The 16,060-nt window shown below is 37.8% G+C and overlaps 1 protein-coding gene across 3 annotated transcripts in view; it reads right to left on the bottom strand.

Moving 5' to 3' along the window:
- The window catches only part of TDRD9 (tudor domain containing 9), a 67,863-nt gene that overhangs the window by 28,639 nt on the left and 23,164 nt on the right, over positions 1-16,060 (bottom strand). For all 3 annotated transcript variants that reach the window (XM_080594910.1, XM_080594911.1, XM_080594912.1), the window contains 8 exons: positions 14,159-14,281; positions 13,032-13,112; positions 8,626-8,790; positions 5,021-5,124; positions 3,303-3,361; positions 1,353-1,407; positions 1,114-1,198; positions 396-453 (listed from right to left, as the gene is read on the bottom strand). In XM_080594910.1, the coding sequence (XP_080451036.1) occupies positions 396-453; positions 1,114-1,198; positions 1,353-1,407; positions 3,303-3,361; positions 5,021-5,124; positions 8,626-8,790; positions 13,032-13,112; positions 14,159-14,281 (730 nt within the window). The remainder of the gene's footprint in view (positions 1-395; positions 454-1,113; positions 1,199-1,352; positions 1,408-3,302; positions 3,362-5,020; positions 5,125-8,625; positions 8,791-13,031; positions 13,113-14,158; positions 14,282-16,060) is intronic.

Raw genomic sequence — 16,060 nt, 5'->3', positions numbered from 1 at the left:
AGGCAATCATTCTGCATTTAGATATTCTACATTTGAGTTTGCCTAAACAGACACAAGTATTTTAAAATGAAAATATATTCAGAATGTGAATAAAAAGCTTCAGGTACTTGTGTCATAAGGTATGATTCTGCTTGTTACTGCATCTAGAATAACGGGTCTTTTTTCCTCCAGCAAAGGATTAAAATTAGCACCCTACTCAATAGCTGTACTATTTGTCCATATATCCAGGTTTAAAACCGTTTCCTGTTGTAAAAGGAAACTCCATAGCTGTCAAAACTGAACTCCAACTTAAAGGCTTAGTGAAACGGTGATGTGTTGCAAGAATTAGGCAAGCACAAGTAAAGAAGACACTACAAATACAATGCGCACACAGTTTCAAAATTTAGAAGACTTACCATACTTAACATCAGGAACCGTTACGGAGCTCTCAGCTATGTTTGTAGATAGAATAATCTGGGTTTTGAAGCAAGAAAGGAACAAGGAATGAATAAAGAAAAACCTACTTACCACGTCTACATGAAAAAATCCAACCCGATATGAAATATAATTGTGGTGTAAACATAATGATTCTGCTCTGCATGTGAAAGAACAAGCAATACAACACAAGGAAACCTCCATTTTATTTTCCTCATAGCAGAAAAGCATAGTGAAGTAATACAGTGTATGACAACAATCTTGAAGAACACCAGTATTTCCTCATGCCTCCATCGTAACAAAGTAACTCAGTATTAGCAAGGATAAAAAAACAAGAGAATAACCAAAACGGGGGGCAAAAAGCAGGACAGAGACCCCCCCACACACGGAAGTATTCTGCTCTGCTGTGCCTCTGTCATGCAGACAGAAGAATCAACATGCACAAACTATCCTGAAGGATAAAAGCAGTGTCACACAGTAATTTAAGTGTAACTTTCTGTTATTTCTACATCTCTTGACGTCTAAATACTAGTTAAAGCAACAGCTTGGTAAGAGCAGCAGCTTACATCCTGAGGAGGAAAAAAAAACAGAAAAAACCTGCTTTGCCCTCATGCAGTTAAGTTTAATTGGCACAGTTAATATTCTTCATAGCAAACGGATCTACACACGTAATAAAAGTAATGATTCAACAATATTTACTTTTCTGTAGCCAGGAACTGGAGTCAAAAATACATTGCTTTGTTCCTCTAATGTCACACGTGAGTGGAGTGGGTACACTTGCCACCTAAAGAAAATGTATTAAATATTTAGTGATGCAAGAATATAAAAATTTATTATACCTCTATGCTAAGTCACCTGCTGTACTTAGGACTCTCATAGATGAGAGATTCATGTTCAAGTTTAATCAATCTGAAATAAATAAATGTGGTTTAACGTACCTCTTGTTAAACATATTTGTGAGACATGAGTGCATGCAGCTTATTTCATTCAAACCTAGGGGAAAAAGTAATCAACAGTTTTCTTTTTAGTGATCATTAACAACTAAAACCACTTCTCACTTCCACTGAAATTCTTAACTCCCATCTGTTCTGTGGGAGTTCCACTGCCCGTTCTTTGACTAGCACAATAATGAATCTGTAGTCCAAGCAATTAATTAACAAAGCTCTAAGCAAAAACACTTTTAGCACCATAGACAAAAACATACAGAAGATACATTTTTCTATATAATAATAAACTGTAAATAATGCTATCTGATCATGAATGAACTAGAGCATGTAATTAAAGATATAAAGAAAACACAACACCATGATGTGGAGCTGTTTGGACTCAGCCTGCCAGACCTACTCAATCCCACTAAGTACTGCTTCACTATCTTGCTGTTTAATGCTTCCTACTTGCCATTCTGCCCAATTACATACTTGAGTAAGACATCAGTGCTTGAATCCAATTTGTTTAAAAATAATTAAAAGAGACTTCATCCATGATTGTCAGAATTAGGCTGTGATTACTAGGCTATAAACAATATTAACACTAATTACCTACTAGACACAGTAGGTATTATCTGACCAGTTCTGGAAGAGATGAGAGCTCATCAGGACTCCAGCAAAAAAAGCGATGCCAACAGGAAAAGCAGATCTTGGAATGAAAAACTGACTAGTAACAAAATCTGGCAAACACACTAAGGCAATATGGAGAGCAGTACATTGAGAATTGAAAGGGAAAACACAAACCGAAGAGGTTGCCATGAGTAGAACAGATAAAATTTAGGACAGTAACAGCACAATCCTTTGAAAGAAAACTAAAGCTTTAAGCCATGAAATTCCTGCCATCAGCAGGTATGCGTGAAGAACAGAGAAATCAGGCCATCCCCATCTTGTGCAAGCTCCTGAAGAGAATGACAAACTACTGTTGCTTTTATTTAGCCCACCAGCTAGTCTTGCAGAAGCGTATTATATTACTTGAAAGTCTAGCTCAGTGATGAATCAGTCAGCTCAGCCTAAGCTCTTTTTCCATTTTTTTCCCCTGTAACGAGCCTGAAGAACCATACACCAAAGTATATACTCAAGATACAAAAAGTCACCATGTCAAGTGCTCCAATGAAAGTGCCAGAATTAAGACTGGTTGTGCAAACTTAATGTAGCCCACTGGGAACATGTGTGTGTACACACACACATAAATACACAAACATATATATAATCTGTTAAAAATACAACTGTACAGTTAACAGGGCTCTTTGTATCACCTGTTACCAGAAAAGATAGGAAGTGGAAGCGCTAAAATAATTTCAACCTAGAACAAAGGCTCAGAGTACCAGAGGAAGTCTGAAAGCACACCATTCAAACACTAAAACAAGAGACCAGAAGCAACAGATTGTCTCCTTGTTAATGGCAAAATGGAACGGGTCCTACAGACACGATGAAGTAACTCCTGGCTATCAATTTTACAGAGAGAGTAACTGAGAAAAAGATATCTCTAACGCCATTTAGCTGGCAGGAAGCATCCTCCACCCATAGATACACTGCAAATGCAGTATACCTCTGTGCTGGTGTGCTGTCTTTCTAGCACTACTGCTGGCATGCCTACTCCTAAGCTCAGCACAGGAGGGAAATTCAGAAAGATTTACAGAGTTGTAAAGTCCTGGTAAGGACAGACATCACTGTGCCCAAGGAAAGAGCTGCGCCTCCCGGCTCCAAGGTGCCTCTCCCCTTGAATGTGCCCAAGGGTCTTCAAAGTTTTCATGGATATGCACGCTTGCTAGTTGAAGGAAAAGAATACCTGAAATCAACCAGCCCTGGTTAAACGCATTTAACACAATTGGAAGAAGTGCCAGGAGAAAGCATGTAAAATGACAAATAAGGAATAAGGAAGGTATTAAGACCTATACTCACCTGGTAAAAAAACTAGCACACTTCCACGCTCTGATGGAAGACTTGAGGTTTTGTTCTCCCTAACAAGAACATCATTTCATTAGTTTTTACAACCTCAAGCTACTTTATTACCCCCAATATATTTTACCTTGAAAGAACAAGAAAAACTGACTATATTCTGTAACATGTACTATTAAAACTTCCTCATGAAATGGAATTTAAAACATTTAAAATTATGTTTTCTGATAAAACATATAAAAATTGGAAATAGATCATTAGGTTTAGTTTTGTCTTCAAAGCAGAAGCATTCTTATTTACCAATTAAATTTATCCAATAGGTTACCCAAGATCTTAAAATGAAGAGGCAGTACAGTACTAGCTTATATTCCATACAAACTGATTCAGTAATTTCTCAGGTATACATAATGGTTTTGCATTTTAAAAACAATCACTAGATTCCTTTAACTAAGGTCTACCGTGCAAGAAAACTAACCATTATCAAGAACTATCAAGAAGGTCATGACATTAATCAAAAACGTCATCCTCTAAGCTTACCAGTTATGAGCCAGGAGGCTAAAATCACCTTAACATAATACAGAATTTTTATTTTGTAATAGTAATCATTCCCACTGTAATTTTTTTTAACGAATCTTTGAAGTCTTCACTCTCAAACAATATAATGAACGCAAAGTACAATTTTCAATGGAGGGGAGCAATGAATGTTCATAATAGCCCTTTTAGTATTTGAAAGCTGAAATGCTAATGTCTTCGTGCTTGCTTGTAAAAGGTAGCTTATTAGTAAACAGTAGTTTGGCTATTTGGCTATTCTGAACTACAGTAAAACAGCTTCATTGATAAGATCAAAAGGAACAGTCAAAAAAGCTTAGAAGACATTTATAAATATATTGTAAATAGTGTCTCCTTCTAGCTATGTAAGCTATATAAACATATATATATTTACATTAAAGTTAGTGTGTGTGCAGACTTGCATAAGTTGCTGCCAAATTTATCCCATTTATAGAACTCCAGCAACACTTGTACTTTGGTAATTGCTTAGGTCAGCTCATGCAACACTTTAAGATTTCAAAAACTTAAGTAAAATTTGAAAAAATTAAGCTTCCAAAACAAAATAATTTCTTCAGCATACATTTACCAACAGTTAAAATACTTGGAACCAAACCCCACCCTTAACAAATATCCACCCAGTGTTAGACTAAAGTTGCAGAAGCTACTTTACTATATTTTGTAGAAACTAAACATCAATTTACAAGATGTAGAGTAACACACACAAAAAAAATACTTATTTCAAAAGACAGTAGAAGAAAGCACTAGATAAACAACCAGTGAAAATTAATGTCTTGTTTATATTCTTTTTCCATGGCTGAATGTATGCATTATTTCACAATACAAAATATTTATATGAAGAATAAAACCACAACTGCTGTAAGATTAAGCTCCGATCAACAGCAAAAGATGCAGTTTTTGTATGAAATGGGTGGCTTGAATAGCCAGTAGCCAAAAGCGTATTTCAAGAACACAGGACATTCAGTAAGACACGGAGTCTTAATGTAACCAGCCAGAGTAGAAATCACACCAATATGTAAAATAAAAGCAGGGATGCATAGGAAAGTGAGGAACTACTAAGAACCATACTACACCAGCTGCTTATGTCCTGTTCCCTAATTTGTGTCTCATGTCCCCAAAGGATTGCTGGTAACAGATCTTGAACTGTATCTTACCCATTGCACTTCATCTCCAACTCATCGAAGGACTGAATCAAAGACACTGCTACCTCATACATTTCCTTTACTATCACTGGCTTCTCAGCTTGTTGAGAAGGAAGCTGTGTGGAGAAGGAAGCATAAGGTTAATGCAGCAAAACAGGCTGAAAGAGTCTGACTTACATCTGAAGTAATTCATCAAGTGCTTTTCAATTAAAACTGATGCTGCACAGAAAATGTACAAAGCAATAACTTAATCTCGAGCATTCATTGCCTTCTAAATACGTATTTTCCTTCCAGTGTCCTACCATTCTAATGCTAGAATAATGCTAGCAAATTTACTTTTGATATTTACTTGCTTATAATGAGCGCTAGCCCACACTTCAACTCCTAACTTTTGCAGTACCTGCTTCCTATCCAGACGTTGCAAGCATGCGTGACTAGTCCCAGTGCACAGGAACGGGATGACAAGGAAGAGAGGAATTTGTATAAGGAAGGCACAGTCCTTCTCACAGGTTTCTACTTGACTGCAAGTAAATCACAGACCTCTGCTGATCCAACAGAAGGAAGGGATGACATCCAAAGGGACCTGGACAAGCTAGATAAGCAGGCCCATGTGAACCTATCCCTTCTTGAAGCAGCTCACAATAGAATCACAAAAGGATTGGCTTTTGCTTCTGCAACTTCAGTCTCCACCTTTCCAGCTCCTAGCAGAACAGCCTGCTTGTAAAACTACAGCACGTTAACCCTAGGTCACCTTGATACTTGGAGAAAAACTGCTTTTCTGAAAACCTTGAGAAAGTTATCTTTGTTGTGGTAGAAGATGGACTGGAGTATGAAAAAAGCAGTCTATGAGTTTCTCCACTTCTCTACTCCTCCCTGAAATGACCCATCCAGGCAGAATTTCCAGGTGTACAACTGTCAACCCCAGAGCTTCTTAACTGCATTTTACACTCTCTAGTAATGTTTTTCCACTGAAGCTTGATTAGTCCATGGGAAAACAGAAGCAGTAGTTTTGTTAATATTTTTTTTTCCTCCAATATATGCAACAGTCTAAGCAATTTTATATTTTCTGGGCTGCTCGAACATTTTGTTTTTAGATTATCCATGCTTTAAAAATTGTCAAATTTGTCTCTTCCATTTTGTTACCTATTGTACCTTTAGCATTCTTTAACATGACAAGGCTGTCACATCATTCTTAATAAAAGGTAACAACGTGAGAAAGAGCAAGTCCAAAAGCCCAGTCAGAACTGACTGAAATAATACAACATAATCGGGATTGCTTTTGACAGCAGTTCACTACCTTTCATCTGGACTCTGACTTCAGTTCCAGGGATGTAAAGGAGTTTTCATATTTGCAAACCAAAAATGGAGCTCTCTTTTTTGCCGTAGGTAATAAGTAGAGAGATGGAATTGCACAGAATTTCACACGGAAGACTAAGATCAAGACATGCCCCTCACACACACTTTAAAAATCTGCTTACAGAATTAAATTTACCATTAATTTGCATTTGGTATCTACAGTGCTATACTACTGCAGTAGGTAAGTGCTTACAGGACACAAATAGCTCTAAATTTGCCTGTAGGTACAGACCTCATGCGCTTTTTAATCAAAACCAGTGTTGATATGACAAATAGTGATCCACTTAAATATCCAGATCAATGTGCTTGCTTAGAAAGGTCATTACACCAAGAGAAACGAAACTACTTTTATAGATTTTTACTAAAAATTAAACAGTAGCACCTATAAATGACCCAATATTTGGGCAAGAGTAAGCCAGTGCTATACTGAAAAACGTTTCTCCCTTCCTTGCCTCTTTTTATTCTTTTCTAGAAACTAAGCAATTTGAGGAAAGCTTTATCTTTGATCCAGCAAAGTCTACAGAGCTGTAGCGAAGTGTTTACAGTAAACAGGCACAGAAGACAGAAAAATGACTGGTATTGCTACTTATCTTTCCGATCACGACTGGTATCAGTGAATTCCCAAATTACCCAAGCCAGAACTGTTCAAGGAAAAATTTATTTTCAAGCATAGTTTTAAAATATTATCACCTACAAAAATGAGGGACAAATATTCAAGCCGAGATCTGCAGAGTAAAACAACTCTACGTTAATACAGTGGCATCCAATTAGAATAACTGGATAGTACAATTTTTTGAGAAGGGACAAAGGTTCATACCTCACAGCAAACTAGACAGTTAAATGACTGAACTGATTCAAGTCGAGAAGCTTTAAGCAAAGAGTTATGATTTATGAGGCCTGATTTTATATGAATTTTAAAGCAAAGATGAAACTTGGAAAAAAAGTCTGCCTAAAAAATGTGGAATATTTTTTCTATTAAATGCTCTATTCTATGTGAATTTTCTACAGGCAAAACCAGAAATATTTAGAACTACAGCCTAAGGCCTGTATACCTCAGACAGCTGATTTTGATTTTAGTAAATTTAATATGACAGTGCTCAAATTATTAATTGCATTAACTCTCAGGCTTGGTCTTTATTTTGTTTTTATTTCAGAATGCTACATAAATCATCTTAGACCTTCCATGTTTTTAAGCATTTTTCAAATAAATCTGTTATCCAGAGAAAATCTCCACACAGCTCTGTAAGGAACAAATGCAAGACCAAACAGTGCTTTCCCATTCAATTACTTTTTTTTTTTTTGTAAATATTAAAAAACACTCAAGAGCACTTCTGTGTTCCTAGGTTACCCTAGGGTAAAATAAGTTCTTGAACAATCATTCCTTTCCTCCTACTAAACAACAGAATGGCTATAGCCAGGAGAACACAACATTAACAAACAGATGAAAACTTAAAAATCAAAGTTAAATGCTCATATACACAGAGAAAATTAAAAATATATATATAAAAAAGGCATAAGGGCTGAAAGCAGTTTCCTTTTGTTTGTGATCTTTGAGCTGAAAGGTATGGCAGCTGACCTCCAGCTGAAAATGCATCAGCTTTGACAAATGCAACTCGACTTAAGTAGACTTCCTACTGAATTTCTTGGTTATCTTTTCGCTGTCATTTATAATCAAAAATCTTTTACAAAAAAAAAATCACATTATTACATAAGGTCCTCCATGTTATCTATTCAGGCTGCCATACTAATGTATACATGTTGACAGGCCAAATGCTATATATGTGTGGTTTTTTTTGTTTGTTTGTTTTTGGCTGCACTAAAGCTTAAAACAGTTGAGAGCATCCTAATTTGGCTTGCCTGTGTTCAGGCATAACCAATACCTGCACTGTGTACAGCATAAGCCATTATTTTCTTCTAAGTTTTCCATAAACTGTGGTGTGGTTTGTTTGTTTTTTGGTTCTATAAGATCTACAAAGCCCTCAAACGCTACTTTCTGCAGACTTATACCTTGTTCAGTAGTTTTCTTCAAAGATGAACAAAGTGCCAGATACTACTCAAGATCCCCAGCCCTTTTCATTCCTTTTCTACTACGTTAAGGAAAAACTAGGCTACTCAGACAGACTCTGGTTATATCATCAAATACTAATTAGAATCTAGAATTGTAATGTAAAATCAGTTGTAATTTCGTTACACGGCTTTCAACTGATTATTCAAATTTCTTTCTTACTATGTCCAATGAAATAGAATGACATTTACCATACCTGGGAACGAACAATGTGCTTCAGATCATCGAGATAATATTCTTCAATATCATAACGTTTGCCTTCCACCTTAAATACATAGGCTGGATTCAGACCATTATGAACTGGAAGTGCAAAGTAATCGGCAATTTCTTCACAGTTGATGGAAGCAGACATCAGTATTACCTTTAAAAAATGGCACAGCAAATGTAAAACATTCATTTTGACACAAAATGTCATGTCAACGGGAATCTAGAAATCTCCACTTCTTTCTTCTAAAATGGTCTAATTTTGGTTACTGCAGTCATGTATCCTATATACATTTAAGACAACCCAAGCTAAATGTTAAAAAAATCCCAGTGTAGGATGTGGAGAACAGTAAGCACCTTTAAGGGAACAGCTCAGGCTAGATGCCCAGGGCAGACAATGTGAAGATGATCTCCTGTGGTTCAAGTTCAACCCCCAAATACTTAACACTCTTTCTTAACTTATGCTCTCTACACAGTCCTCGAAACAAGAAAGCATACACTTGTTTTTAGTTCATGTTTTACTACATAGATTACATTAGACAGTGGTGCCTTTACCTCCATCAAAAGATGGGCTTACTCCTATGAGTCTAATATCTGCAACTACACCCCAGCCTTAAAAATTTCAGTATAATTATTTTTGAAATATGTCAAGTTTCTCCTTAGTTTCAATTAATTTATGCAACTTAAAGCTTTCAACGATCACATTAAGCTCCTTTCTATTTGCTGACTCCGGTAAGATTCTTAATCTATATTCTTGCAAACAGAAAAGCAGAAGTCACATGTGCTACCTGGTAAAGCCTTTTTTTTTTTTTTAATTATTATGAAATTCGTAATATGTGAAGGATGAAGGAAGGGAGAACAACGAAGTGAAGCATTGGTATAGTTATTTACCCTCTAACTCCTCTACATGGAAGGTGGTCCCACTGCTCAGCACAGCCAGCTAGAGTAAGTTAGATTGATTCAACTTGGAAAAGGACAAAAAGGAAGGAGTTATAACGACCTGTGTGGTTTCAGTTTCTTTATTCAGGTCTTCTAAGCTACTTTTAGAGCACTACTTGTGAACTGGAACACTCTCAGCCCTTTCTTGCTTTCACAACACCTTCCATAAATTCAAAAATAAAATGAAATATACACACCAACACCCAAAACAAAAATGCAATGAAAGAGCATTCCTCCTATGAAGTGAAAGGCAGGTAAGCTAATGAAGTGAGTATCGTACCGCAGTCCTCAGAAATCTCCAAAGCACACACTCTTAAAGGCACAAGGGAAACACAGAAAAAAGCAGATTAAATAAATCACGATGACTTTCATGATCCTGAAAGAAGGAAAAATCCGAAAGGACGCAATTGTGCACGTTATGAAATTCCTCTCACTACAGTATGAACTGCCTCGTGGCTCAGCGGATAGGGGCTCACCTCTGCTAGGAAAACAGGCTGATTATAACCTTGCCTGAAGGCTACTGAAACAAAATTCAATCTAAATTATTCTAACCACAGTTACAGGCAAGGAATATTAAATTACTACTACTTCTACAATACCTTTGTAATTTGCACTCATATAATAATCTACATGGAGTGCTTTCAAACTGGAAGGAAAACGACGAGTTCTCAACAGCGTGCTGGAAGGATCCCGTTACTAAACCAAAAGTTTGATCTACTCCCAAAGCAGAAGTTCAACAAGAAGCATATATTGTCAATAGCGCAGAACACATTGGAGGCGTCCCAAGAGGAACTGCCATCAATGCAGGCAGTTCTTCATCAAGGATTCTAGAAATATCCGTGCAGCATGGCTATATCTAAAGCCCCATCATTTGATACCAAAAATATTCACTATGAGAACAACTTGTCACTTAAGATGTCCCTGAATGGACGTTTTCTAGAACCAGGGAGAGTGTTCTATGAAAACACCACTAGCTTTATCCTGTTTCCACTATCCTTAACTGAGACAGCTAACAAGGGAAAGCACGTCGATTTTGCAGGTTTTAGCTAACCCAGGGAGTATGCTGTGTATCAACCACACGGACAGGACTGAGGCAGGGAGTACGAGGACGGAAGGACCCTAAAAGATAAGGGAAGAAAAGACTTCATACACAGATAATAGAACCAGCAAGAACTGGCTTGGACTGCTGAGTCTGTAAAAGAAAGAAAGGGTCAGAAGTTTAGCAGCGAGGAAGACTTCTTGCCTTCATCAAAAGACCACCAGAGTACGCTGGGCAGGATGACCAGCAGAGGACTCTAGCGCGCATGTGAATAGGGACATGAACCTCTGTTAATGATTCTTTGGTTACTTAATGAATATGCAATACACTTACTGGGGAGGGTGAAATGAATATGTATATATCCCATTATTATAAGCACCCTGGCAGTAACCCTTGTTGTGTTTGTGTTAGGCAGAGTGATCCCCCCCACACCCAGTGCTGTAATAAAGAATACCTGCTTAATAACTTTGGTTATTGAGTTTTCACTGCATCAAACAACTGCTTATGGAAATTGCCCTCTTTGGTTTGACCCAACAGAGCCACTCCAAAACTCTTAAGTTTTCTTTCAACGACCCCATTCTTTAAAATACCAACCTTAGAACAGCCCATTGAATGTCTGCCCTGTGATCTACCAACAACAGCCTGCCAGAAAATCCAGAATAGTTGGCAGGTATACCACAACAGACAGATCTTGCACTCCATACTCTCACCATCCTGTTAGCTGATGTAGTATCTAATTATCAGCTACGTCTGAAGCCTGCAATGCCCAGATTAAGAGACATGTACTTTGTATATATTTTTGTATGATCATGAACTGTAAACGCATTTTTCCCCTTTTAACAGGCCTCCTTGCACCCCTTTGTTTCATAAATCCAGGCTTGTCCAGAGAGCCAGAGAATCTTGCATTTTCTAAATGAACCTGCCACATGATCAAAGCTCCCTTTAGTTTTTCAGAAGGGAATGAGGTAGGAGACATTGTGCTTAAGTGTATAGTTTCCAAAACGAACGACCCATTCTACTCTGCTAAAATGCAGCAATACAGTGCAAGAGTTCCCATCTCCCTGCCATAAACTCCACAAGGGTGAAGGGAAAGCACCCATAAATGTAAGATTGTCTCAGATTTATACAATATGAAGAACATTTAGATGAAGAGTCAACTACAAAACAGGATGTAAAAGAGAAACTCTTCCAATAATAATTTTGAGAGATTTAATCAGAATTATGGAGACCAAAAGAAAAAAATCCTTCAGAAACCTTTTAGAGACAAACGTTTTTGAACTGAAAAGATGACAGGACTTGAAGAGATTCCTGCTGTTGACACTAACCAGAAAATCAGCATCGATGGCAAACTTCACAAACTGAGTACAACCAAATTATTGCTGTTCTTGGTAGGCAGAGCCAAGTTCTAAGTAGCACTGAATAGCTTTATGCTAATGTCTCTGAATTCAAAGAGAAGTAGTGAGTTTTCCTATTGGCAATAAAAAGGATAAAAAAATAAAAGATAAGTACACAGACATGTCCTATGCCAACAGGAAGGGCACTCTGAGTGACAGCACACTTGGGAGATTCGAAGACCAAGTTCTGAGTTGGAATCAATGCCGCTGATCATGCAGAAGAACACTGATTCCCTTACATTAGCAACAACAGAGACAGCATATATTCAGATTACCTTTGTTTTGAACAGAACAGTTTGCAGTAAGGCAACAGCTGACTGAAACACTTAAGGGACGTGTACAGTCTCGTAAAAATCCTGCAGTCCCAAACAGAGGCACAGAGATGCTCTAGGTTAGCCTAACTCTACCACCTTCTGCATTTAAATTTCTTACAGTTCACAAGTCTGTCCCTTTGAGACCACAAAGACTGAATGCATCATAAATCTCTGCAAATCGTTTTTGTAAAAAGAACGTTTCCTAGCAGACAAAGATCTCAGCCATGTTATACTACCAGTTCTGCCTAGAATTTGCAATACATTTATATTTTTTTTTTATTTTTTTATTTTTTTTTTTTTTTTTTACTATTTTTAGGAATATGTTGTTCCACTTACAACAAACAACCTTAACCATTCCAGAAGTTCAGAGTTAATGCTACCATATTTAACTAAGAATAAGCACTGCCCTCAATATCCAGTACAGAACTCCAGTTAAAAAGACATCTTGCATTTTTCTAGCCTTAAGCAGACTTCAGAAGCTAATGCATTTTAACATGAGAGGAAAAAAAAGTCTCTCAGAACACATTATACTGGCCAGGAAAAAAATGCCCTTTAGCTTACTTGCTTATGAAGACTAGCAAACTGAATAATATTTTAGTTAAAAATAATGACAAATATTAAAGCAAACTCTTTAAAACCTTACCCTTTGTAAATCATAAACATGTAACAATTTATTCTTGCAAGAAACTACCAGAACATGCTTTGAACCTACCTTTACAGACTGTGAATTTGTATGCAATAGTTTACGGACTACCAAGAGCAAGAAATCCATTTCTTCTGTACGCTCATGCACCTGGAAGACATGCACCATTTCATTTTTTACAGGTTTTCATTAGGTCATGCTCTTCTTTTTGATAATCTCTTCCTTTGCTGCTTATTTTTGTTTCATGCATTTTTGTAACTTGGGACAATACATTTTCATAGCAGAAAATGCATCTTTTAAGATTAAGGAATTTAATCACATTTTAAATCTCAACACAGCAGTTCAGATGACTGCCACATCCTTTTTAAAAATTCATATAACACTGTTACGTCATATAAATTGTAGCATAATGACTAGAAAACCAGTGATGGGCTCTAGATTTGACAGTAACAGCTAAAGTGATACCAAGGATGGGTAACTAAATTGTACCGGAAGGATCACAAATGATCCAAGCAGGGAATATATCTGCTTGTCTACCAGCTGAGCAGATCAAATAGATTCCTCTTGTTCCGTATGGCTGCTAGCCACGAGCAAAATACAGAACTACTCTCTAAAACGTTATTTTCTGTCCAATTCTCCATACATCCTAGCATCTGACTTTTTTGGCTGCTTCTTGCACAGTTCAAGAAAGACTTCCACTCAACGTTATTGATGATGAACATATCCCTTTCTTGAATTGCTACAGTTTACATAAAATTAATAGCAGCTTTTTTTTCCCAGAGCTCGACCTTCAAAAGGTCTACATTCATCCCTGTTTTTCAGGTCATCCTTGAAGAACAAAGCCTCTTTCTAAAGGCACTGAAAGCCAAGAGAGAAAAGTGGCCTCTTCCTCATACGCCTAGTTGAGCACATTCTTGAAATCCAGGCAGTAGATTTGAGAAGTCATTTCAAGGCGCTCACACTGATCTCTAAACAATCCCCAAAATCCTCCACAAACCCTCAGTTCTAAGCTTCACTGGTCAAAGAACACCAAGAAAATAGTATTTCAAGAACCATTAGTTTAGGCAACTTACACAAACAACCTTTACTCATTTGTAAAGGTACCTATCTGTGTTTTTCTTTCTTTAGCACAATAAGAAAGACAAAAGGTAAGAATTTTCTTAAAATTGAGATTAAATTTATTTCCACCAACTTACCTCATCAATGAAAATGTGTGTGAACTCAGTTAGGCTTTTGGCATAAACTGCTTTCTGAAGAAGGATCCCAGCTGTCATGTAGAGCAACCGTGTCTCCTTTGTGGCAACCTTCTCTAAACCTACCTAACACATTGAGGAAAAAAATAATATAGAAGTGAACATATATTCAATCTATTTCCAGGAATATGGATCTCAAAGAACTCCAAACTGAAATATGGTGCAAAGTCATCAGAATTATTCGCTTAAGCTTAGAAACACACTTGTTTAGAGGTTTTTACAACACCCAGAACAAGTTAACTTAGAAACCAATTTTCTCTAGGAAAAATAAAAAAATCTCAGACATTTATAAAATAAAGGATAAAAATTTCAGTTGGTCTAGCTACGGGCTCTAGCCTGAAAATAATTCTTTACAGGCTTTTAAAGGCACATACATGAATCTTTCTACTAATATCCTCAACTGCTGTGTAGAGAAGTACAGGCCTGGTACACTAGCAGAAGCCTTGAGAAGCAGAGACATGGGATGTGGCACAGAAGAAAGCTGGCACAGGAGGAGAGCAGATGAGGCACAGTTTTGGCACTGCAGACCTCATGCTATAAACAACTCAGTAATGGTCAGTTAGTGCAGTTAAAAAAACAGATCTGAACTTGTACAAAACGTTTTTTTTTTTAAATGGGTAACAGAACAAAGAGAGTATCTAACATAGGTAAATGGCACCACATATAGTAAATTCTGTTGTAACCTGAAGCTGTGAACCAATGCAAAAAAGGAGGTGATCATTGCACGTTAGCAAGCATGACCCTAAGTGGATGGAAGAAGGATGAAAAAAAGAAAAAGAACAAAGAAGTGAGGAAGAAGAAACCATCAAGATGAGTATCCCAACAAAGGACTCTCAGAAACAGACAGCTCACCATAAACATCCTCTCCAGGGCCAATACTTGTGCAAACCCACCAGCCTAAGTACCCAGGGAAGCTAAGTCCAGAGGCAGCTATTGTCAAAGTACCATCAGAAACAATGACCACAGCATCTTATTGCAGTTACTGACCATTAAAGCACCAGTATTTGTGCCGAAATTTGACAGCAAGTTTATAAATGGAGGGATAGAACAGCTGAGTCGGGCAAAGGGAAAGGTGGAGGTAGATTTAAATGAAAAACTAGTTTGGGTTTCTGAAATAAAGAAACTACGACAGGACATTCGTGAAATAATGCATGCAAGTTTTGTCATAGCTAACGGTAAACATAATAAAGTTAAGCAAATCAAGTGAGTTAATTTGGGATTTTAACAGAATGACAGAATGTAGCTCTCCCACAACAATTCCAGTGATTGATGATACAGATGCATCCCATTATGGGTTTATGAAAGGCAGGTCCTGCTTGACGAACCTGATCTCCTTCTATGACCAAGTGACGCGCTTGGTGGATGAGGGAAAGGCTGTGGACGTGGTCTACCTTGACCTCAGTAAGGCTTTTGACACCGTTCCCCACAACATTCTCCTCAAGAAACTGGCTGCTCGGGGCTTGGACTGGCGTACGCTTCGCTGGGTTAGAAACTGGCTGGATGGCCGGGCCCAGAGAGTTGTGGTGAATGGAGTCAAATCTGGTTGGAGGCCGGTCACTAGTGGAGTCCCCCAGGGCTCGGTACTGGGGCCGGTCCTCTTTAATATCTTTATTGATGATCTGGATGAGGGCGTCCAGTGCACCCTCAGTAAGTTTGCAGATGACACCAAGCTAAGTGCGTGTGTCGATCTGCTCGAGGGCAGGAAGGCTCTGCAGGAGGATCTGGATAGGCTGGAGCGATGGGCTGAGGTCAACTGCATGAAGTTCAACAAGGCCAAGTGCCGGGTCCTGCACCTGGGCTGCAACAACCCCAAGCAGAGCTACAGGCTGGGAGATGAGAGGCTGG

The sequence above is a fragment of the Anser brachyrhynchus genome, assembly GCF_964034855.1.
Source record: "Anser brachyrhynchus genome assembly, chromosome: 5".
NCBI lineage: Eukaryota > Metazoa > Chordata > Aves > Anseriformes > Anatidae > Anser > Anser brachyrhynchus.
The sequence above is the reverse complement of the archived record's forward strand: the minus strand, read 5'-3'. Positions and strand labels throughout refer to the sequence as shown.